General features: G+C 39.6%; 1 protein-coding gene across 3 annotated transcripts; it reads left to right on the top strand.

Moving 5' to 3' along the window:
- Nucleotides 1-2,786: 2,786 nt before the first annotated feature.
- KRCC1 (lysine rich coiled-coil 1) lies at nucleotides 2,787-17,245 on the top strand. 3 transcript variants are annotated; one of them, XR_011446583.1, is made up of 4 exons: nucleotides 2,787-3,057; nucleotides 11,889-11,995; nucleotides 12,908-13,020; nucleotides 15,897-17,245. XR_011446583.1 is itself a non-coding variant. In XM_069580364.2 (2 exons), exon 2 carries the CDS (start codon nucleotides 15,916-15,918, stop codon nucleotides 16,687-16,689), a length of 774 nt encoding a protein of 257 aa, XP_069436465.1. In that variant the 5' UTR covers nucleotides 12,932-13,020; nucleotides 15,897-15,915; the 3' UTR covers nucleotides 16,690-17,245. The 3 variants fall into 3 exon arrangements, 1 of the variants encoding a protein (XP_069436465.1); XR_011446584.1 differs by lacking the exon at nucleotides 11,889-11,995 and having other exon boundaries at nucleotides 2,831-3,057; XM_069580364.2 differs by lacking the exons at nucleotides 2,787-3,057; nucleotides 11,889-11,995 and having other exon boundaries at nucleotides 12,932-13,020.
- The last annotated feature ends 215 nt before the right edge of the window (nucleotides 17,246-17,460 follow it).

The following is a 17,460-nucleotide window of genomic DNA, read 5'->3' as shown; positions in this document are numbered from 1 at the left end:
GCTTCAGCATCAGTCCTTCCAAAGAATATTCAGAATTAATTTCCTTTAGGATTGACTGGTTTGATCTTCTTGCAATCCAAGGGACTCTCAAGAGTCTTCTTCAGCACCAAAGTTCAAAAGCATCAATTCTTCTTTGAAAGAAAGCACTCAGCTTTCTTTATGATCCAGCTCTCACATCCATACATGACTACTGGAAAAACCATAGCTTTAACTACATGGACCTTTGTGGGCAAAATAATGGAACAACTTTAGCCGAATAATAAATTTAATCAGAGAAGTGAAAAAATGCATAAACAAAGGAAAACAGTCAAAGGAGAAATGATAATAATGCAGTCATTAAGCAAAGTCATGGGCCTTTAGTTCCTCCCCAAGAGGTATAGATAATATTCTGAGCTGTATCCTATGAGCTGTCTTATAGATATTTCTCCCCACAGATGAAGTTAACCACATGATGACCAGACTGTAGGCCATGACATAAGCTGCCCCAGTTCCGAGAACTGGCCTCAAGGAAATGGGAATAAACCCACCCTGAAGATTAACTGTACCTAAAACAACCAGGGGCTTCCCTGGTAGCTCAGCTGGTAAAGAATCTGCCTACAATGCAGGAAACCCTGGTTCAATTCCTGGATCAGAAAGATCCCCTGCAGAAGAAGTAGGTTACCCACTCTAATATTCATGGGCTTCCCTGGTGGCTCAGATGGTAAAGAATCCACCTGCAAAGCGGGAGACCTGGGTTCGATCCTTGGGTTGGGAAGATCCCCTGGAGAAGGGCATGGCAACGCACTCCAGTATTTCTGCCTAGAGAATCCCCATGGACAGAGGAGCCTGGCTACAGTCCATGGGATCGCAAAGAGTCAGACATGACTGAGCAAGCAAACCACAGCACACAAAACAATCAAGATGACACTGGTCAGACCACTGATGACCAATTTCAAGGTGACTGTCAGAGCTGACTGTGCTGTTTCTGCATGGAGCCACTCCCTCTGTCTATAAAAGCTCTTGTCCACTGATTGTCAAGGGTAGGAGTTAGTCTTTCCACAGATTCCACCCTATCTCCCCCTTGCTGGCATCTGAAATAAAGAAAACTTTCCTTCCCACTAAACTGGACTTTTTATTGACTTTTGAGCACCGAGCAGCCCAGAACCCACTTTCGGTAACAAAATCAGGAATGATGATAAGTAAGGCAGATATTGCCCTGGCTCTAACAAAAGATAATGAGAACTTGAAATTAGGCAATGCTAGTTTGACAGGAAAGGAGAACATACAGAAGAGAAACTTTTGCACAGTGCACCAGGGGGCGTGCCCATCAACTGGGAGATGGGTGGAATATTGTACAGCAACGAAACGAGGAAATTACACGTATATGCAACAGCTTGGATGTACCTTAAAACAGCAAGTGAAACAAGTCCTAGAATACTGCTAGAGAAAGACGTAAATCTTATGAAATTCAAAAATAATTGAAACTTTTTTCCCCAGTCACACATATATTCCTTTCAAATGAGTATATCTTTATCACATGATCACATGAATATATATTATATTCATATGAAAGGAAATGACCACAACAGGGTATTAATTTCCTTGGGAGACAGGGAATTAGAGGATGAAATGAACCGGTGTGTATGTATACTTGCATACACTGAGGGTGTCAGGAGAGAGAAAGAAGTCATTTATGGAGCAATGATGACAGCATATCAAGACCAAGGATTTCTCACCCTGTATTAAAGGCTCTAACAAAGAAAACCAGCAAGGGAGGAAGGCATGTATTTTTCTGATTTTTTAAAAATTTTATTCATTTGGCTATGTCTGGTCTTAGTTGCAGCACTCAGGGTCTGTGTTGTGTCATGCAGGATCTTTCCTTGTTGCACATGGACTCTCTGCAACAAGGGCAGGCTTAGTTGCTCCTCAGCATGTGGGATCTTAGATTGAACCCAAGTCCCCTGCTTTGCAAAGTGGGTTCTTAACTGCAGAACCAGGAAAATTCTAGGTTTTTTTGTGGGGTTTTTTTCCATTAATTGGAAGATAATTACAATATTGTGATGGTTTTTGCCATACAGCAACATGAATCGGCCACAAGTATACGTGCCCCCCTCCCCCCCATCCTAAATCTTCCTCCCACCTCCTTCCTCACCCTATCCCTCTGGGCTGTCCCAGAGCACCAGCTTTGGGTGCCCTGACTCATGTATTGAACTTGCACTGGTTCAAGAGCATATGGTAATACACATGATTACCACATGGTAATGCACATGTTTTAGGGCTATTCTCTCAAAACCTCGCCTTCTCCTACTGAGTCCAAAAGTCTGTTCTTTACATCTGTGTCTCCTTTGCTGCCCTGAATGTAGGATCGTCGGGTACCGGCTTCCTAATTGGTTTCAGACTCTCCCAAAGCGAGCTGCCCCAGGAGTTTTTCCTCTCTTCCAATGGTGGATGCGTGCTAAGTCGCTTCAGTCCTGTCCGACTCTTTGTGACTCCATGGACTGTAGCCCACCAGGCTCCTCGGTCCATGGGATTCTCCAGGAAAGAATACTAGAGTGGGTTGCCATTGCCTCCTCCAGGGGATCTTCCTGACCCAGGGATCGAACTCAGGTCTCCCATATTGCAGGCAGACTCTCTACCGACTGAGCCACCAGGGAAATCACCAAAGAACAGCAAAAGACCAAGGAACACCAAGGTACACCAAGCAACAGCAAAAGAAAGGCTAATGCAAGCCAGGGTAGAAGAGAACTCGCGAAGTGGCGCACTGAGTTGGTAGGGCAACCGGGAGGGCGGGGCTTTCGTAGAGGCGGGAGACTGCGCAAGCGCGGTAGCGCGCCTCGCCGCCCTGGTCCCCGGTTCCGTCCAGTCAGCCGCTGGTGGTGGCGGCGACTTCCCCTCAGGAAGTCCGGTCTCCGCCTCCTCCTCCTCCTCTTACCCCGCCTGTTCGGCAGCGGCGGAGGCGGCGGTGCGGCAGCGGTTGTCCCTGCCTCTCCGCCACCTCCACCTCGGCCTATCCCCGGGCTGGCGGCGCTGGCGGGGAGGGGGACAGTAGTTGTAGACGCTGCCCCTGCCTCAGAGAAGGTGAGTTCCCGCCCCGGCGGCGGGGGCGGCCCGGGCCTTCAGCCCCTCCATCCTGCGACCCGGTAAAGGCCCGGCGCGCCCGGAGAGTGCGAAATGGCGGACCGGACAGGACCTGAGGCTCTCCGCTCCCCTCCCCACCCGTCACCCCTGGGAAACGGGCGCCGGGCTCCCACGTGGATCGCGGAGGGAGAAGGGACGTCTCCGCTGCCGGGGGCGCTGAGGTTGGAGCGGGAGAGAGGCGACCCGGCCGAGGCTGTAGACAGTGTCAGGGCGAGGGAAGGGGAGGATGTGATGGGGCCAGAGGCAAGGAGAGAAAAGGCCCCAGACGCGGAAGGGCGTAGACCTGCGCTGGGTGAAAGTCAACATCCCGGAAAGTAGCGACCTCACTCACAACGTAGGAAGAAGTGGAGTCGGAGTTTGGGGAGAATAGGAAGTAAACACGCGAGCCCAAGGTTCCTGGGGCCCTGGAGGAAGAGAAGAGGGGGTGAAGTTTTTGAGGGATCACTTCGCAGAGTTTCTCCGGGTTTTTTGAGGATAACACCCTTTAAAACAAGCCTCCAAGATGTACAAGCTCATCTTGTTAGTGGTGTGGGTTTTAATAGGTACCACCTGCCAGTGTCAAAGCAGGACTTCAGTTAGGGCGGCGAAAACAACTTTTATTCAGTAACTACTGATAGTAGGAAAAATACTGAGCTCCATTCCGACTTTTCGCAGAAGTGACTGGGGGTCTTAAGGAATGGGGAAGGGTGGGATTCAAGTAGAGTCGGGGAAGTGCAGAATTACAAAGGGTTGGGCAGTGTCAGCTTGCTGGCAATTATGGAAGTGAGAATTCTGTTTTCCCACAGGAACTGGGAGACAGGCTCTGAAAGTACATGATCATCACATTTCAAAGGAATGACTTTTCGATCCGTGAGACTCAGACACTCCCGAGCTGTAGGAGACACAAATACATTTCAGAGACTGAGGGAGAGTTCGCAATTGTAAACCCTTTAGTAAGAACTATGAAAGAGAGGCCAGGATCCTCATCAGATGTTGGCTAGAACAAACAGTAAATATTTGACAGCCGTGAGCGTTTCCAGACCTGAGCTCAACGATGGGGCTGGTTCATTCAAACTTGACCATGTTAAAATATGGTCAGGTCTCTGCAAAAGTTTGAAAGGAGTATACCTGCCTAGAGATTTTACAGTTTTCACCAATTCATTTTCCCTAAAACAAAGAGCTACTTCTTGACCATTTCGATCTAAGAGGTGTTTGGATTCTTACAAGTACTATAAGAACTTACAAACTGCTGGTTCCAAACTGAGTTTAGGCTTTAAGGCAGTTTTGAAATGATTTTGCATGGTGGTGCTTGATCCCACTGCAGAAGATTCTAGTAGAACATTCAGCCATCTTCAGTTTCATAGTTAATTTTTAGTAATTGCAGTGTTGCCTCGTGTTGCTTTTTGTCTCCAGAGAGACAAAATGAGAACATTATTTTTGGTGGAAGGCAGAACATTGTTGGGTAATTTTCTTTTTTCCTGAGGGACTGCAGTAAATATAACTTCATTAAAATAATTTTTATTTTCATCTTCCACAGTATACTCTATTTTTGTGTACTCTTAGATAATCTTTTATACCTTTCACTTGAAGGAATGACAAAACAGTAAAATATTATAAATTTCTTAGAACATTTTGTAAGTATTTTATATAAATTCCATTCACTAAAAATGGAAATCAGAATCTGCAAGCAAATGATGTTTCATTAAGTACCTTAGTGATAGCAACTTTTAGAAGACTAGGTTTAGTGTCTTCAATCAGCCTGGGTTAGTATTACTGTTCTGAGATTAAAAAAATAAAATCTGAATTTTCTGCTTTCATACCAATCTTCCTGCCTTTCACTAACAAGCCTGAGCTATTATGATGTCAAGACTACAATTCAGTTTAGCTTCCATAGCCACATAACAGAAATTTGGAAACAGTTTCTCATGGGGGGGGGGGGGGAAGCTTTTTGCCAGAGTGGGTTTTTTTGTTTTGTTTTTTGCAGTGACTTGGAATATATGCAGTTACTAAAGACTAAACAAAATCAGTTCAAAACAAAGTGTTGGCAGGCAATTACCTTTCTGTACTGCTTCAAGGTGGTTATGAGGGCATAGGAGTCTTTGACTAAATAGATTCTAGTGCTAATTTCTCAACTAGCTTTATGACACTAAGTCCCAAACTTTCTGAACTTGTTTTGTCATCTGTGGGGAGGGGAGTTGGACTAGCCCAATTGAGTGACTTTCACAAACAGATGCTTTTGCCCCACCCCTACCTTAGAGGACAGTTGGCAATGTTTGGAGACTTTTTTTCTTAGTTTTTGCCACTGGACAAGGAACGGCTTGGTGAGCACAGGTACTACTGGTATCTGCTAGATGCCAGAGATGCCACACACAACATGAAAAGCACAGGGCACCAACATAGACATACCACAGCCTCCACAAAGGATTATCCTACATGAGATGTCAGTGTCAAGATTGAGGAAGTCTGCACTAACCAAATAGAGGACCTCGCCAACTTTAAAATTATGAACTGGTTTGGCTTGGCTGTGTACTAGAACAGCAATTTATAAAATGTGAAACTTTGACTTACAATGGCTGTCAAGTGACATTCAAAGAGTAGTGAAATATTTTGAGTTACAGCTGAGATTTTGTTAGGATTTGGAAAATAGAATTTACTACCTAAAAATTACCTCTTGTCACTTTTAAGTAAATATGTTTATTAATTGTTCAGTTAACTGCTACTTAACAAATGGTAAATATTTTATATTCTATTTAAAACACTCCTAGGACCCAGTATATTTTTAGTTTAGATATTTATAAAAGCCTAATGTAATTTCTAATTGTACATGAGCCAGAAGAGAAAAAAAATTTATCTAGTACTTAGCCAGTATCTTTTTTTCTTAAGATTCCTCCAAAAGGTGTCAAAGAATTGTCATCCTTTCAATTATTAAATTCCTCTCTCCTTTTCAAGATCCTGAAAGGACTATTAAAACTCCTGATCCATTTTCACCTATAGCTGTAATACTTAATGAAGGAGCTTCTCTTAAACTAGGCTTGATAATAAAGGTCAGTAAGGATTAAGAATTTGCAAGCAAGGAACATATAGAAGGTATAAATTACAAATAGGAAGTTGAGAAATTAGACTCAATCACAAAAACTCAAATACCACATGACCAGACTTACATGAAAAGAAATATACATCACATTTATGGTGAAAGTGTAGTAAGATTTTCCGGGACACTTTGTAATTCATTAAAAGAAGTTTCTCAAATATTTTTGATAGTTAAAAACCTTTTTCAGAACAATAATATCCCTAAGAAATCAATAGAAACAAAACCACAGCAAACAGTTCTTTCTTATCTGGCTTTTTAAAAGAAAAGAAAATTAGACTCATTTTGAGAATGAAGAACATTTCCAACTGCTTATTGAATCTAACCCATTTACATAGCAATTGTTGAAGTGTTCCTTTGTTTTTTCGCAGAGATTCGAGACAGATGACAGAAAATCAAGCTAATAAGTCCTTATAGTTATTCAGAAACCATTTAGAGCCCCTCCCGTGAACCAGGTTCTTATGTTAGGACATGGTCACTCTTACTGACCTATTCACATTTACTGACCTTTGGCAAGGACTGGCACATATTTGATGACATTCTGATTCAGAATGTCTGCCTTGGCCCAAGTAAAGCTAATTTGTTAGTTGATCTAGTCAAGATCTTTGAGCTAGCTAGCCATAGATTACTTACAGTGATTGATATTCAAAACATTTGTGTATGAGCAGTCACTCAGTCATGTCCAACTCTTTGTGACCCCATGGACTGTAGCCCACCAGGCTCTTCTGTCCATGAAAGTTTCCATGCAAGAATACTGGAGTGGGTTGCCATTTCCATCTCCAGGGGTCTTCCCAACCCATGAGTCGAGTCCAGGTCTCCTGAACTGCAGGTGGATTCTTTACCAAAGGCTTAGTTTAAGTAAAGACAGGAAATTCCCTGACGGTCTAATGCTTAGGAATCAGCGCTTTTCCTGCTGGGGTCTAGGTTAGGGAACTAAGATCCCGAAAGCTATACAGCACAACCAATACAAATAGACATAAATTTTATATTACATCTGTAATCAGTAATCCCAAGTAATGATTTTGTTAATTCCTTTATGTTTTGTCATTGGAAATGTGACATAGCAAATCCTGTTACTTTTGTGATTTTATTAGTGTAAAATATAAGTCATCCAGTTCTATGGCAAACTCAGGTCACATACTAATTTCATTTCCTGAAAAGGCAAGGTTAATAACTAACTCAGTTAAGAATATTCATAATGCTAGAACGTATGCACTGCATCTCTCAAAACTTCTTAAATGAAATTTGACCCTCTGGTAAAAAGGAATAAAGCAGCATATTTTGGTTAAGAGAATGGAATCGGTTACCTAGTCTAAAATAGCTTTCCCCAACAGTTTTGGCGCCAGGGACCGGTTCCGTGGAAGACAATTTTTACACGGACTGGGGAATGCAAGTGATGATCAGGTATAAATACAGACGAAGCTTTGCTTGGTCGCTGGCCGCTTATCTTCCACTTTGCAGCCCTGTTCCTAAGAGGCCAAGACAGTTAACTGTCCGTGGCCCAGGGGTTGGGAACCCCTTTCCTGATACATAATGTGCTCTAGTCTTCCTTAAGGTTATAATGGTATTAAAAGATTGCCAATCTCAAGAGCCAGGAGCAAGGCAGGGATGTCAATTCTCACCAGTTCTTTTTGGTATTGTCCTGGACGTCCTAACCAGTATAGTCAGGAAAGGAAAAAAGGTTTGCAGATTGGAGAGGAAGAAATCACACTTTGTTTGCTGATACTAATGATCTGATCATCTGTGGCCTCCCTGGTGGCTCAGTGGTAAAGAATCTGCCTGCAGTGCTGGAGAATAAAGTTCAGTCCCTGGGTTGGGAAGATCCCCTGGAGAAGGAAGAGGCAAACCCACTCCAGTGTGAAATTTCATGGACAGAGAAGCCTGGCAGTTCACAGTCCACGGGGTCACAAAACAGACACGTCTTAGCAACTAAACAACAATAAATGATCATCTATGTAGAAAACCCCAAGGAATTTTGGAAAAGCTACTAGAATAAGTGAGTTTAGCAAGGACACAAAGTACAAGGTTAATATACAAAACCAATACTATCTGTAAATGTTAGTAACAATTAGACATTGAGATTTTTAAAAAATACTATTAACTTGCATAAAAAAACAATACTTTTGGATAACTTTAACAAAGTACAGTGAATAGTACATAACATTGCTGAGAGAAGATGCAAATGGTGGGGAAAATGTCCTTTAATGCTTCTTAGTGAACTCGATGTAAAAGTGTAGTACCGTGTCATTAATTTGATATATTTAAAGAAGAATTTATTAAAGGGAAACTACACCTAAAACTTGCCAAATTAACATTCTAATTTTGCTCACTTTTTCTTCAGTGATTAAAGATATTTAATAAGTATTTTTAAAAACTTAATGTCATATCACAACACAAATCAGGTAGTGTCTTGTGGACATGAAAATTTTTAGTAAATTTTTCACTCAGATTGAGTTGATTTACTCATCAAACCTACTAAACCTATTGTGGCATATTAAAAACATATATCATACATTGCAAAAGTTAAATTCAGGTTTTGAGATTTCTAAAAGGGTGATTGTATGCTTGCTTAGTGGTGTCCAACTCTGACCCGATGGACTGTAGCCTCCCAGGCTTCTCTGTCCATGGAATTCTCCAAGCGAAAATACTGAAGTAGGTAACCATTCCCTTCTTCAGGAGATCTTCCCCACCCAGGGATCAAACCTGGTCTCCTGCATTGCAGGCAGATTATTTTCCATCTGAGCTGCCAGGGAAGCCCCTGAATTGGGGTGTAACAAATTTTCTGACAAGACTAGAATTAGGAAAAGTGGCGTGGTTCTTAGTATTGTATTAAATACTAAGTCTTTTTAGACAGTTTGAATTGCAAGTAATTCATACTTTTCATTTTTCATATTTGACTCAGTAGTTCATGTGCAGTGTTTTTATTACTTTAGCTTTTGCAATGGCTTTACCTGTTAATACTGAAATAAAACCAAGCCTTGTAGAGATACTGAATAACAAGGTGCAGTTTCATTTCTCCAAATAAAAGATTACATTTTCTTTCTATTTGCACTGTATCTTTCCTGGAAGTGAATGGCATTGTAGATAGTCATCTATAACTAGACTTGTGATGTACAAATAGGAACATCAAGTTTTCAGAATTTTGCTAGATTTTTTACAAAAATTAACCCCAATCTGAGAAAAATACTCCAAATGAGTTTCAGAAGAAACAAACTATTTCTTGCTTGAGACCTATCAACTTGTAAATAGATTGGGTACTTCTGCTTAACATTTGATTATTCTTTTAGACATCAAAGTACATATAGCAAACATTAACACAGGACATAAACTGAAATCTTATAAGAGTTGGTTTAAAATCAGCAATCAGAAAAGATAGTAAGAATCAAGTTGAAATTTGACCTTTCATTTAAAAAAAAAAAAAGGTTAGCTTGAAATGCAAATAATTAGGTACTCCTGTCAGGTGCTCCTGACCTGTATAACCATAATCTTTTCTTCATTTGGCTTTCTGTAGTTACTGGAATGGGCTTTTAGATGGCTCAGTGGGTAAAGAATCTGTCTGCAATGCAGGAGACAAGGAGACGAAGGTTCCATCCTTAGGTGGGAAGACCCCTGGAGGGCATGTCAACCCACTCCAGTATTCTTGGCTGGAGAGTCCCATGGACAAAGGAGCCTAGCAGGCTACAGGCCTTAGGGTCCCAAATGGTCAGACACAACAAGCAGCTGACCACACAGTTACTGGAATAATTGGTTGGGAAAACATTTCAGTTAAATGGATGAAATCCCGAATAACAATAAAAACAGCCCAATTGTACAGCATTTACTATGTGCCATATAGTCTTCTAAGTATGTTACATTTGTTAATTTCCTTAAGATCCACAATACCTGAAAAACTTAACCAAGTCTATATAATAAGTGCCAGTACTGACTCCAGAGTCCCTATGTCTAGCTCTAGAAGCAGTGAGAAAATTAACATTATGTGGCAACCAGTAGTTCTGCATAGTTGGCTTAAGCTATGTTAGGTGGATGATCTTCCTGGAAACAAAGCCAACATTTAAAGATCAAGTTTAGGGACTTCCCTAAAGTTCAGTGGTTAAGACTGTGCTTCTGGTGCAGGGGACCCAGGTGGGTTCCATCCCTGGTCGGGGAGCTAAGATCCCACTTGTTGCTTGGCCAAATATCTGTGTGTGTATATATGTATATGGTGGCTCAGATGGTAAACTGCCTGCAATGCAGGAGACCTGGGTTCACTCATTGGGTCCGAGAGATTCCCTGGAGAAGGGAATGGTAACCCACTCTAGTATTTTTGCCTGGATAATTCCACAGACAGAGGAGCCTGTCAGGCTGCAGTCCATGGGATCATAAAGAGTCAAACACAGCTGAGCGACTAATACACAGTTATGTATCCAGTTTAACAAATTACGGTAGAATTTTTTCCCAAAACATTCAGGTTAGATCTTTAAGCTCCTCTCATACACTTTACTGAGGTTTACTTTACTTATAGTAAACAGCACTCATTAAAAGTGTACAGTGAATTTTTGGCAGGTATTTGACATGAAACTACTTTCATAAACAAAACGCCAGGTATTTCCACCAGCTTGAACACTTTCCTCCTGCTCCTTTACAGTTTATCCCTCCCTCCATCCTTGTGCTTGGAAACCACCAATCTGCTTTCTATCACTATAGATTAATTTGTGTTTCTAGAACTTTTATAAGTAGACTCATAGTAGGTACTCATGCCTTTTACTCAGCATGATTATTTTGTGATTCATCCATGTTGTATGTATTGCTATTTTGTTCCTTTTCACCGCTGAATAATTCTGTTGTATGGATATACCACACTTTGCTTACCCATTCCCCTGCTGATGGAGTTGTTTCTGTTTTTGGCTATAAGAAATAAAGCTGCTATGAATATTCATGTACAGGTCTTTGCATGGACATGTTTTCATGTCTTTTGGGCAAATACATACAAGTGTAATGACTGGGTCCTATAGTAGGTGTTTAACTTTTAAAAGAAATTATTGTTCAAAACTGTGTACCATTTTAGATTATAACTAGTATTGTAGCAAATGCCAAGATTAAAAGAATCTGAATTTTAAAGATCGTCAGAGATGAGAATGGTGGCCTAAACCTTTAACAGGGTAAAATGTAAAGTCCTGCATTTAGAAAAGTAAATCAATTACATTAAGTCCCAGATGGGAGAAGTTAGCCAACATGGGGAGAGAGATGCTACCACTGGGATTTTAACAATTACAAAGATCAGAAATCAGAAACATGTCTGCTCTAAGACACAAAGTACTAAGGCTGAATGCCCCAAATCGTTTCCCTCAAGTCCAGAGTCCTACTGCAATGTGCCCCAGTAACTTCTCCTTCAGAGCAGTATTTTCTGAACTAAAAAATACATTCTTGTTGTTGTTCAGTAACTAAGTCATATCCAACTCTTTGTGACCCCATGAACTGCAGCACGCCAGGCTTCCCTGCCCTTCACTGTCTCCTGGAGTTTGCTCAAGCTCATATGCAATATCAGAGGCTTACTAAATGTTTTCATATTGAAATTGCCATTCCAGTGAGCAAAAAGCTAGTACTTTAGCCTTATAAGCAGTCTTAACTTGAGAAGTTAAGATTTGATATGGTATATGAAATGATACAGGGTTGAAGACTGAAAATATTATCGTAAATGTCTTACCTGCCCTTATTTTATTCATAGATACCACGTTGAGTGAGCAAAGACTGAACATTTTACAGATACCTTTTGTAGAAGGCTTATAAGAACTAGTGCCATAATTTGAATCATAATGGATTTCACATTATGAGGTAGGTTGAAAATAAAGGACATCTCAATTTTTAGCATTATTTATACTGAAGCATTATACATATTTATACTGAATTATTTATATATGTTATACTAATACTTTGACTTGAAAGCAAGTGAAAGTATAACACTCTTAGTTCAGACTAAATATAGTAAAATTCCTGAGTAAATAATCTAAAACTCACAAGTGCTGTTTTCAAATTCAGAGGTATAAATTTTGGATCACTTGAACGCATGTAAGAATTAAAGATTTTAAAATTAAAAAAAAATGTTTGTGTAGAGAAGGGGGAAAAAAATAAAATAAAAATTTAAAAAATAAATAACCCAATTAAAAAAAAATAATAAATAAATTAAATAAACAATATTATTTTTCAAGGATAAAATACACACTGGGCTTCCCTCTTGGCTCAAACAGTAAAGAATCCACCTGCAATGCAGGAGACCTGGGTTCGATCCCTGGATTGGGAAGATCCCTTGGAGGAAGGCATGGCAACCCACTCCAATATTCTTGCCTGGAGAATCCCATGGACAGAGGAGCCTGGGCAGGCTCCAATCCATGGGGTCGCACAGAGTCAGACATGACTGAATGATTAAGCATAGCACAAAACACACACTCAAAAAGTTGGCTTTACTTTCAGATTTACAGGAAACAAAATAAGAAATTGAAGATGCATTTTGTGAGTTTTCAGATGGTTGATCTATGTTGATGTAATTCTAAACTTTGAATTATTTAATCATTATAACAAGATTGTGCTTGCGACATTATAGAGCAATTAACCTTCAATAACTTCAAACCTCAAAATAAAGCAAGTTTAATTTTTTTTTAGAAGAAAAGATTGCTTGGTTTCAGGTGAAAGGAAGTGGAATATTGGGCAAAAATAGATTTTTTTAATCTCTGCTGTCATGGTTTTTAGCTCCTCGGTTGTTGCACAGTCTCGCTGTTTGGAGAAAGTTCATGCTAAAAAACGGAAGCAATTAATGAGTGAATATGATCAGATTTCTCCACCAAGGTCTCAGTCTGATAAGGGTAAGGTTCAGTTCACCTCTTCCTTGATCTCTGCACCATCTGTAATCTTTTGGGGTTGGCTTTTTTCGCTCTACATGTCTTCAAGTTTCATCCATGTTATACCATTTTGTAGTACCTCATTTCTTTATATTGCTGAATAACGTTCCATTGTGTGAATTGCCACATTATGTTTATCCATTCATCAGCTAGTGAACATTGATTGTTTCTCATTTTAGCTGTCAGTAATAGTGCTGCTATGAACATTTTTGTACAAGTTTTTGTGTTGACATAGATTTTAATTTCTCTTGGGTATATATTTAGGAGTGAAATTGCTAGGGTTGTGTGGTGACTCTGTGTTTGACATTTTGAAGAACTGCCAAACTGTTCTCCAAAGTTGCTGTACCATTTTACATTCCCACCAGGAATGAATGAAGTTTCCGGTTTTTCCTCCTCTTTGCCAACAGATTATTTATTATCTATCTTTTTGATTATAGCCATCCTGTTAGTATGAAGTAAAATCTTTTTATTGTAAAACATTTTTAAACATAAAAATAGAGAAAACAGTATTATGACACCTTCTGTACTTATCATCCAGTTTTGACAATTGTCAACATCTTTTTAATCTTATTAGTGACTTTTTAAAAGCAGCTTTATTGAGGTATAAAAGGTACAGGAAACTGTACATATTCCAGGTATATAATTTGATAGGTTTAAAACATGTATTGATGAAATGATCACCACAGTTAAGATAGTGAACATATCCATGCCCCCAGAAATGCCCCTTAAAATGCTGTGCTGAGTCGCTCAGTCATGTCCAACTCTGTGCAACCCCATGGACTGTAGCCAGCCAGGCTCCTCTGTCCATGGGGATTCTTCAGGCAAGAATACTGGAGTGGGTTGTCATGCCCTCCTCCAGAGGATCTCCCCAACCTGGGGATCAAACACAGATCTCCCACATTACAGGTGGATTCTTTACTGTCTGAGCCACCAGGGAAGCCCAAGAATACTGGCATGGGTTGCCATTCCCTTCTCCGTTAGATCTTCCTGACCCAGGAATGGAACCAGGGTGTCCAGCATTGAGGGCAGATCCTTTACCAGCTGAGCTTCCTCCTACTTTTTCCCAGGCAACCACTCTATCACTATAGGTTAGTTTTCCTATTTCAAGAGCTTTATGGACATGGAATCATGTATTATGTACTCTTTTCTCAGGCTTCTTTGAGTCACCTTGATTATTTTGAGATTCATCCATTTTGTCAAGTATATCAATAGTCTGATCCTTTTTATCATTGATTCCATTATATGGATATACCACTGTTTGATTTATGCATTTATCTGTTGATCAATATTTGGGCTTTTTTTTTTTCCTTTCTGGGGCTATTACACATAAAACTGCTGTGAATATTCATGTATAAGTCTTTATGTGGACATATACTTCCTTCTCTTTAGGATAAATATCTAGGAGTGGAATAACTGGATCATATGGTAGGTGTATGTCTAACTTCCTTAGAAACTACCAGACTATTTTCCAAGTAGTCATACCATTTTACATCCTACCAGCAGCATTTGAGAATTCCAGTTATTCTACATCCTCACCAATCTCTTTAATTTCAGTCATTCTAGTAAGTACATGGTGGTATTGCTTTGTGGTTTTAATTAACATCTACTTGATGATGAATAATATTGAGCATCTTTCGTGTGCTTATTGTCCATTTGTGTATATTCTTTTCTGAAGTGTCTGGTCAAATTTTTTTGCCCATGTTTAATAATTATGTTATATTTTTCTCTAGTCAAATTTTTCTGCTATTTAAGTTGAATAGGAACTAAATTTTCTGGCTCACCAAATTAGGCTTCATTTAAACTTCCTTTTTAATCTCAAATTGCCAGTAAAACTAGCTGATCGTTGATGACTCTAGATTGCTGTCAGACTTGTTTCTGTTAAAGGAAGGAACTACATGGGTTATACTGCCTCATAATTTTTGGAAATAAAGCAGATCACCAAAAATATTATCTTCTCATACTAAGTACATTTTCTGCTATATTTGTAATGCAGGATTTGAGGTGGGGGACAGAAAGAGAAATAGTAGTTGTACTGTCCCATCCCCCAAAAAGCAAGCAAAGATTAGCATATCTGCTTGAAATTTCTTCTGAAACTTTTCTCTAAGCTTTCACCTCCATTTCCCTCTTAACCCTCCCACCAGTTCTTTAATAGAGAACAAACCAGAAGGCATTCTAGAATGTCTTTTTCACCAATCAGAAGTAACGGAATGAAATCCAATTCCCTATGCAGAAGATACAGAACTCCGTTCCCTCATCTTTTCTCATGCCCTATAGCTAAGAGTAGTTTTGTCTCATACCTCGATTTCTAATTTCTAGCATTCCCAAACCATTTTACAATTTTATTGTTAAGTCTTACAATACTGTTGTCTGGTGAGTATGTATGTTTATTTTATTTTGAGTGAACAGAAGATTTTAAAAATTACCTCTCTATGGTTTGTTACTTTTCTTAGACAACAGTGTTTAAGAATCTGAACTTTAGAAATTATTTAAACACTCAGATCAGGCCACTCATCATGGATGTGTAAGTCCTTCTATCCATACATCCCTACAAGCCTTACATTTTTAGCCCTACAAAAGAATTATACATGTCAGCTCCTTTCTGCCTCCTTCATCTCACTTCTGAGAAGGATGAAATTACTTGTGAGTGGCGTAGGCAATATTTGACTTCCTTATGCTCCTTTTTGGCATATAATGTCATGATATTTAACTTTTATACCAAAGTAGATTTTAATTTTGGGATGGGGAAGGGGCTTCTTTGTCTTTTGAGACTCTTCAAGAGTAAAGGAAATATTTAGAATTAAATAATAAGAAGAATTTCCTCTCATTTTTTCTACCTACAGAGAATCCCTTGTCAAGCTAATGAAGCATTCAAAGAAGACGTACGACTCTTTTCAAGATGAACTTGAAGATTATATCAAAGTGCAGAAAGCCAGAGGCTTAGAGCCAAAGACTTGTTTCAGGAAGATGAGAGAGGATTATTTGGAAACCTATGGGTACAAAGAAGAGGTCGACTCTAGACCCAGGTGTAGAATGTTTGAGCAAAGACTCCCATATGGAACCGTCCAAACCTACCCAAGATCATGCAGTATTTCACAAAGAGTGGAAAAGCAATTACCTCAGTGGCTACCAGCTCATGACAGCAGGCTGGGACTAGACTCCCTGAGCTACTCTCAGTTCACCAGGGACTGTTTCTCAGGAAAACCTGTACCCCCGAACCTTAGTCAGCACGAGTCTAACTGTAGCTCATACAGTGTAGAATCTAGAGTTTACAGGCACCTCTCCCCAGAAAATAGTACCAGTGCCCATCAGGCTAGTTATAAACACATACATCAGAAGAGGAAAAGGCACACAGAGGAAGGCAGAGAAAAGCCAGAGGAGGAGCGGCCCAAGCATAAGAGGGAAAAAGCTTGTGAGGAAATAGATTTAGACAAATACAAGAGCATCCAAACCAGCAAAACGGAGGCAGAAACAGTCAGTGTCAGTACAGAAAGGCTTAAGAACCGGAAGGAGAAAAAAAGCCGAGATGTAGCCTCTAAGAAAGAGGAACGTAAGCGCAGAAAAGAGAAAAAGGAACAAGGCCAAGAAAGGACAGAGGAGGAAATGCTTTGGGACCAGTCTATCCTTGGATTTTGAAGCTCTTGCATTGGTTCTCCCAGGGTTAAACTGATAGTTGAGAAGCTTGGTTTTACAGTGTTCATGTTCAAATCCCTCTTCTCACATGAGCAGGTACAAAGGCTAAGAGAACAGGAAACAGAGTACGCTTGCTATCCAACATGGAAATATTTTTCCTTATTTTCTAAAATCATTACAACATTTTTCTTTTCCATAATGTAATTTCCCTTAACAAGAGTGGCTCTGCTTTTATTCATCTGGTTGCTGTGATGGTGGAAGTATTTTTCCCTTGGGAGGTCATTTATATTTAAGTAGGATTAATAGGAATAACAGAATCTATTTCTTGATTGGGTTTTAGTTTGGGGTGGGTATTTTTATATTCATTAGTTTTCTCTGTGAAGCAATTTAGATAGATATTTTTCCTGTTAGATCTAACTTGCAGTATATTTTCTAGATTGAAAAGTGGAAAATGACATACATTATAATAAGCTTAAGTTACATACAGTTTTTAAAAAGTCAATACAAAATCAGTTTATATTCTGGAAATGTTTATAATATAATAAAGTTCTAATTTCTACTTTTTGTTTTGTTTTGTTTTGTGTCAATGATCTGCTCCTATTCGATGAATATTTTCTTCTGGAAGAGCAATAGCCAAGTAAATTTAAACCCACTTTTTGGATAGAAATCTGTGAATGACCACAGTTTTTCCAAATAGTTGAAATTAATAGTTGAAATTAAATGGCATTAGATTATTCTTTCCTGACCAGTATTTTCCATTCTGATAATCCCCTT

Source organism: Ovis canadensis, chromosome 3, assembly GCF_042477335.2.
Source record: "Ovis canadensis isolate MfBH-ARS-UI-01 breed Bighorn chromosome 3, ARS-UI_OviCan_v2, whole genome shotgun sequence".
NCBI lineage: Eukaryota > Metazoa > Chordata > Mammalia > Artiodactyla > Bovidae > Ovis > Ovis canadensis.
Note: the sequence above shows the minus strand (reverse complement) of the source record. Positions and strands in the feature narration are given on the sequence as shown.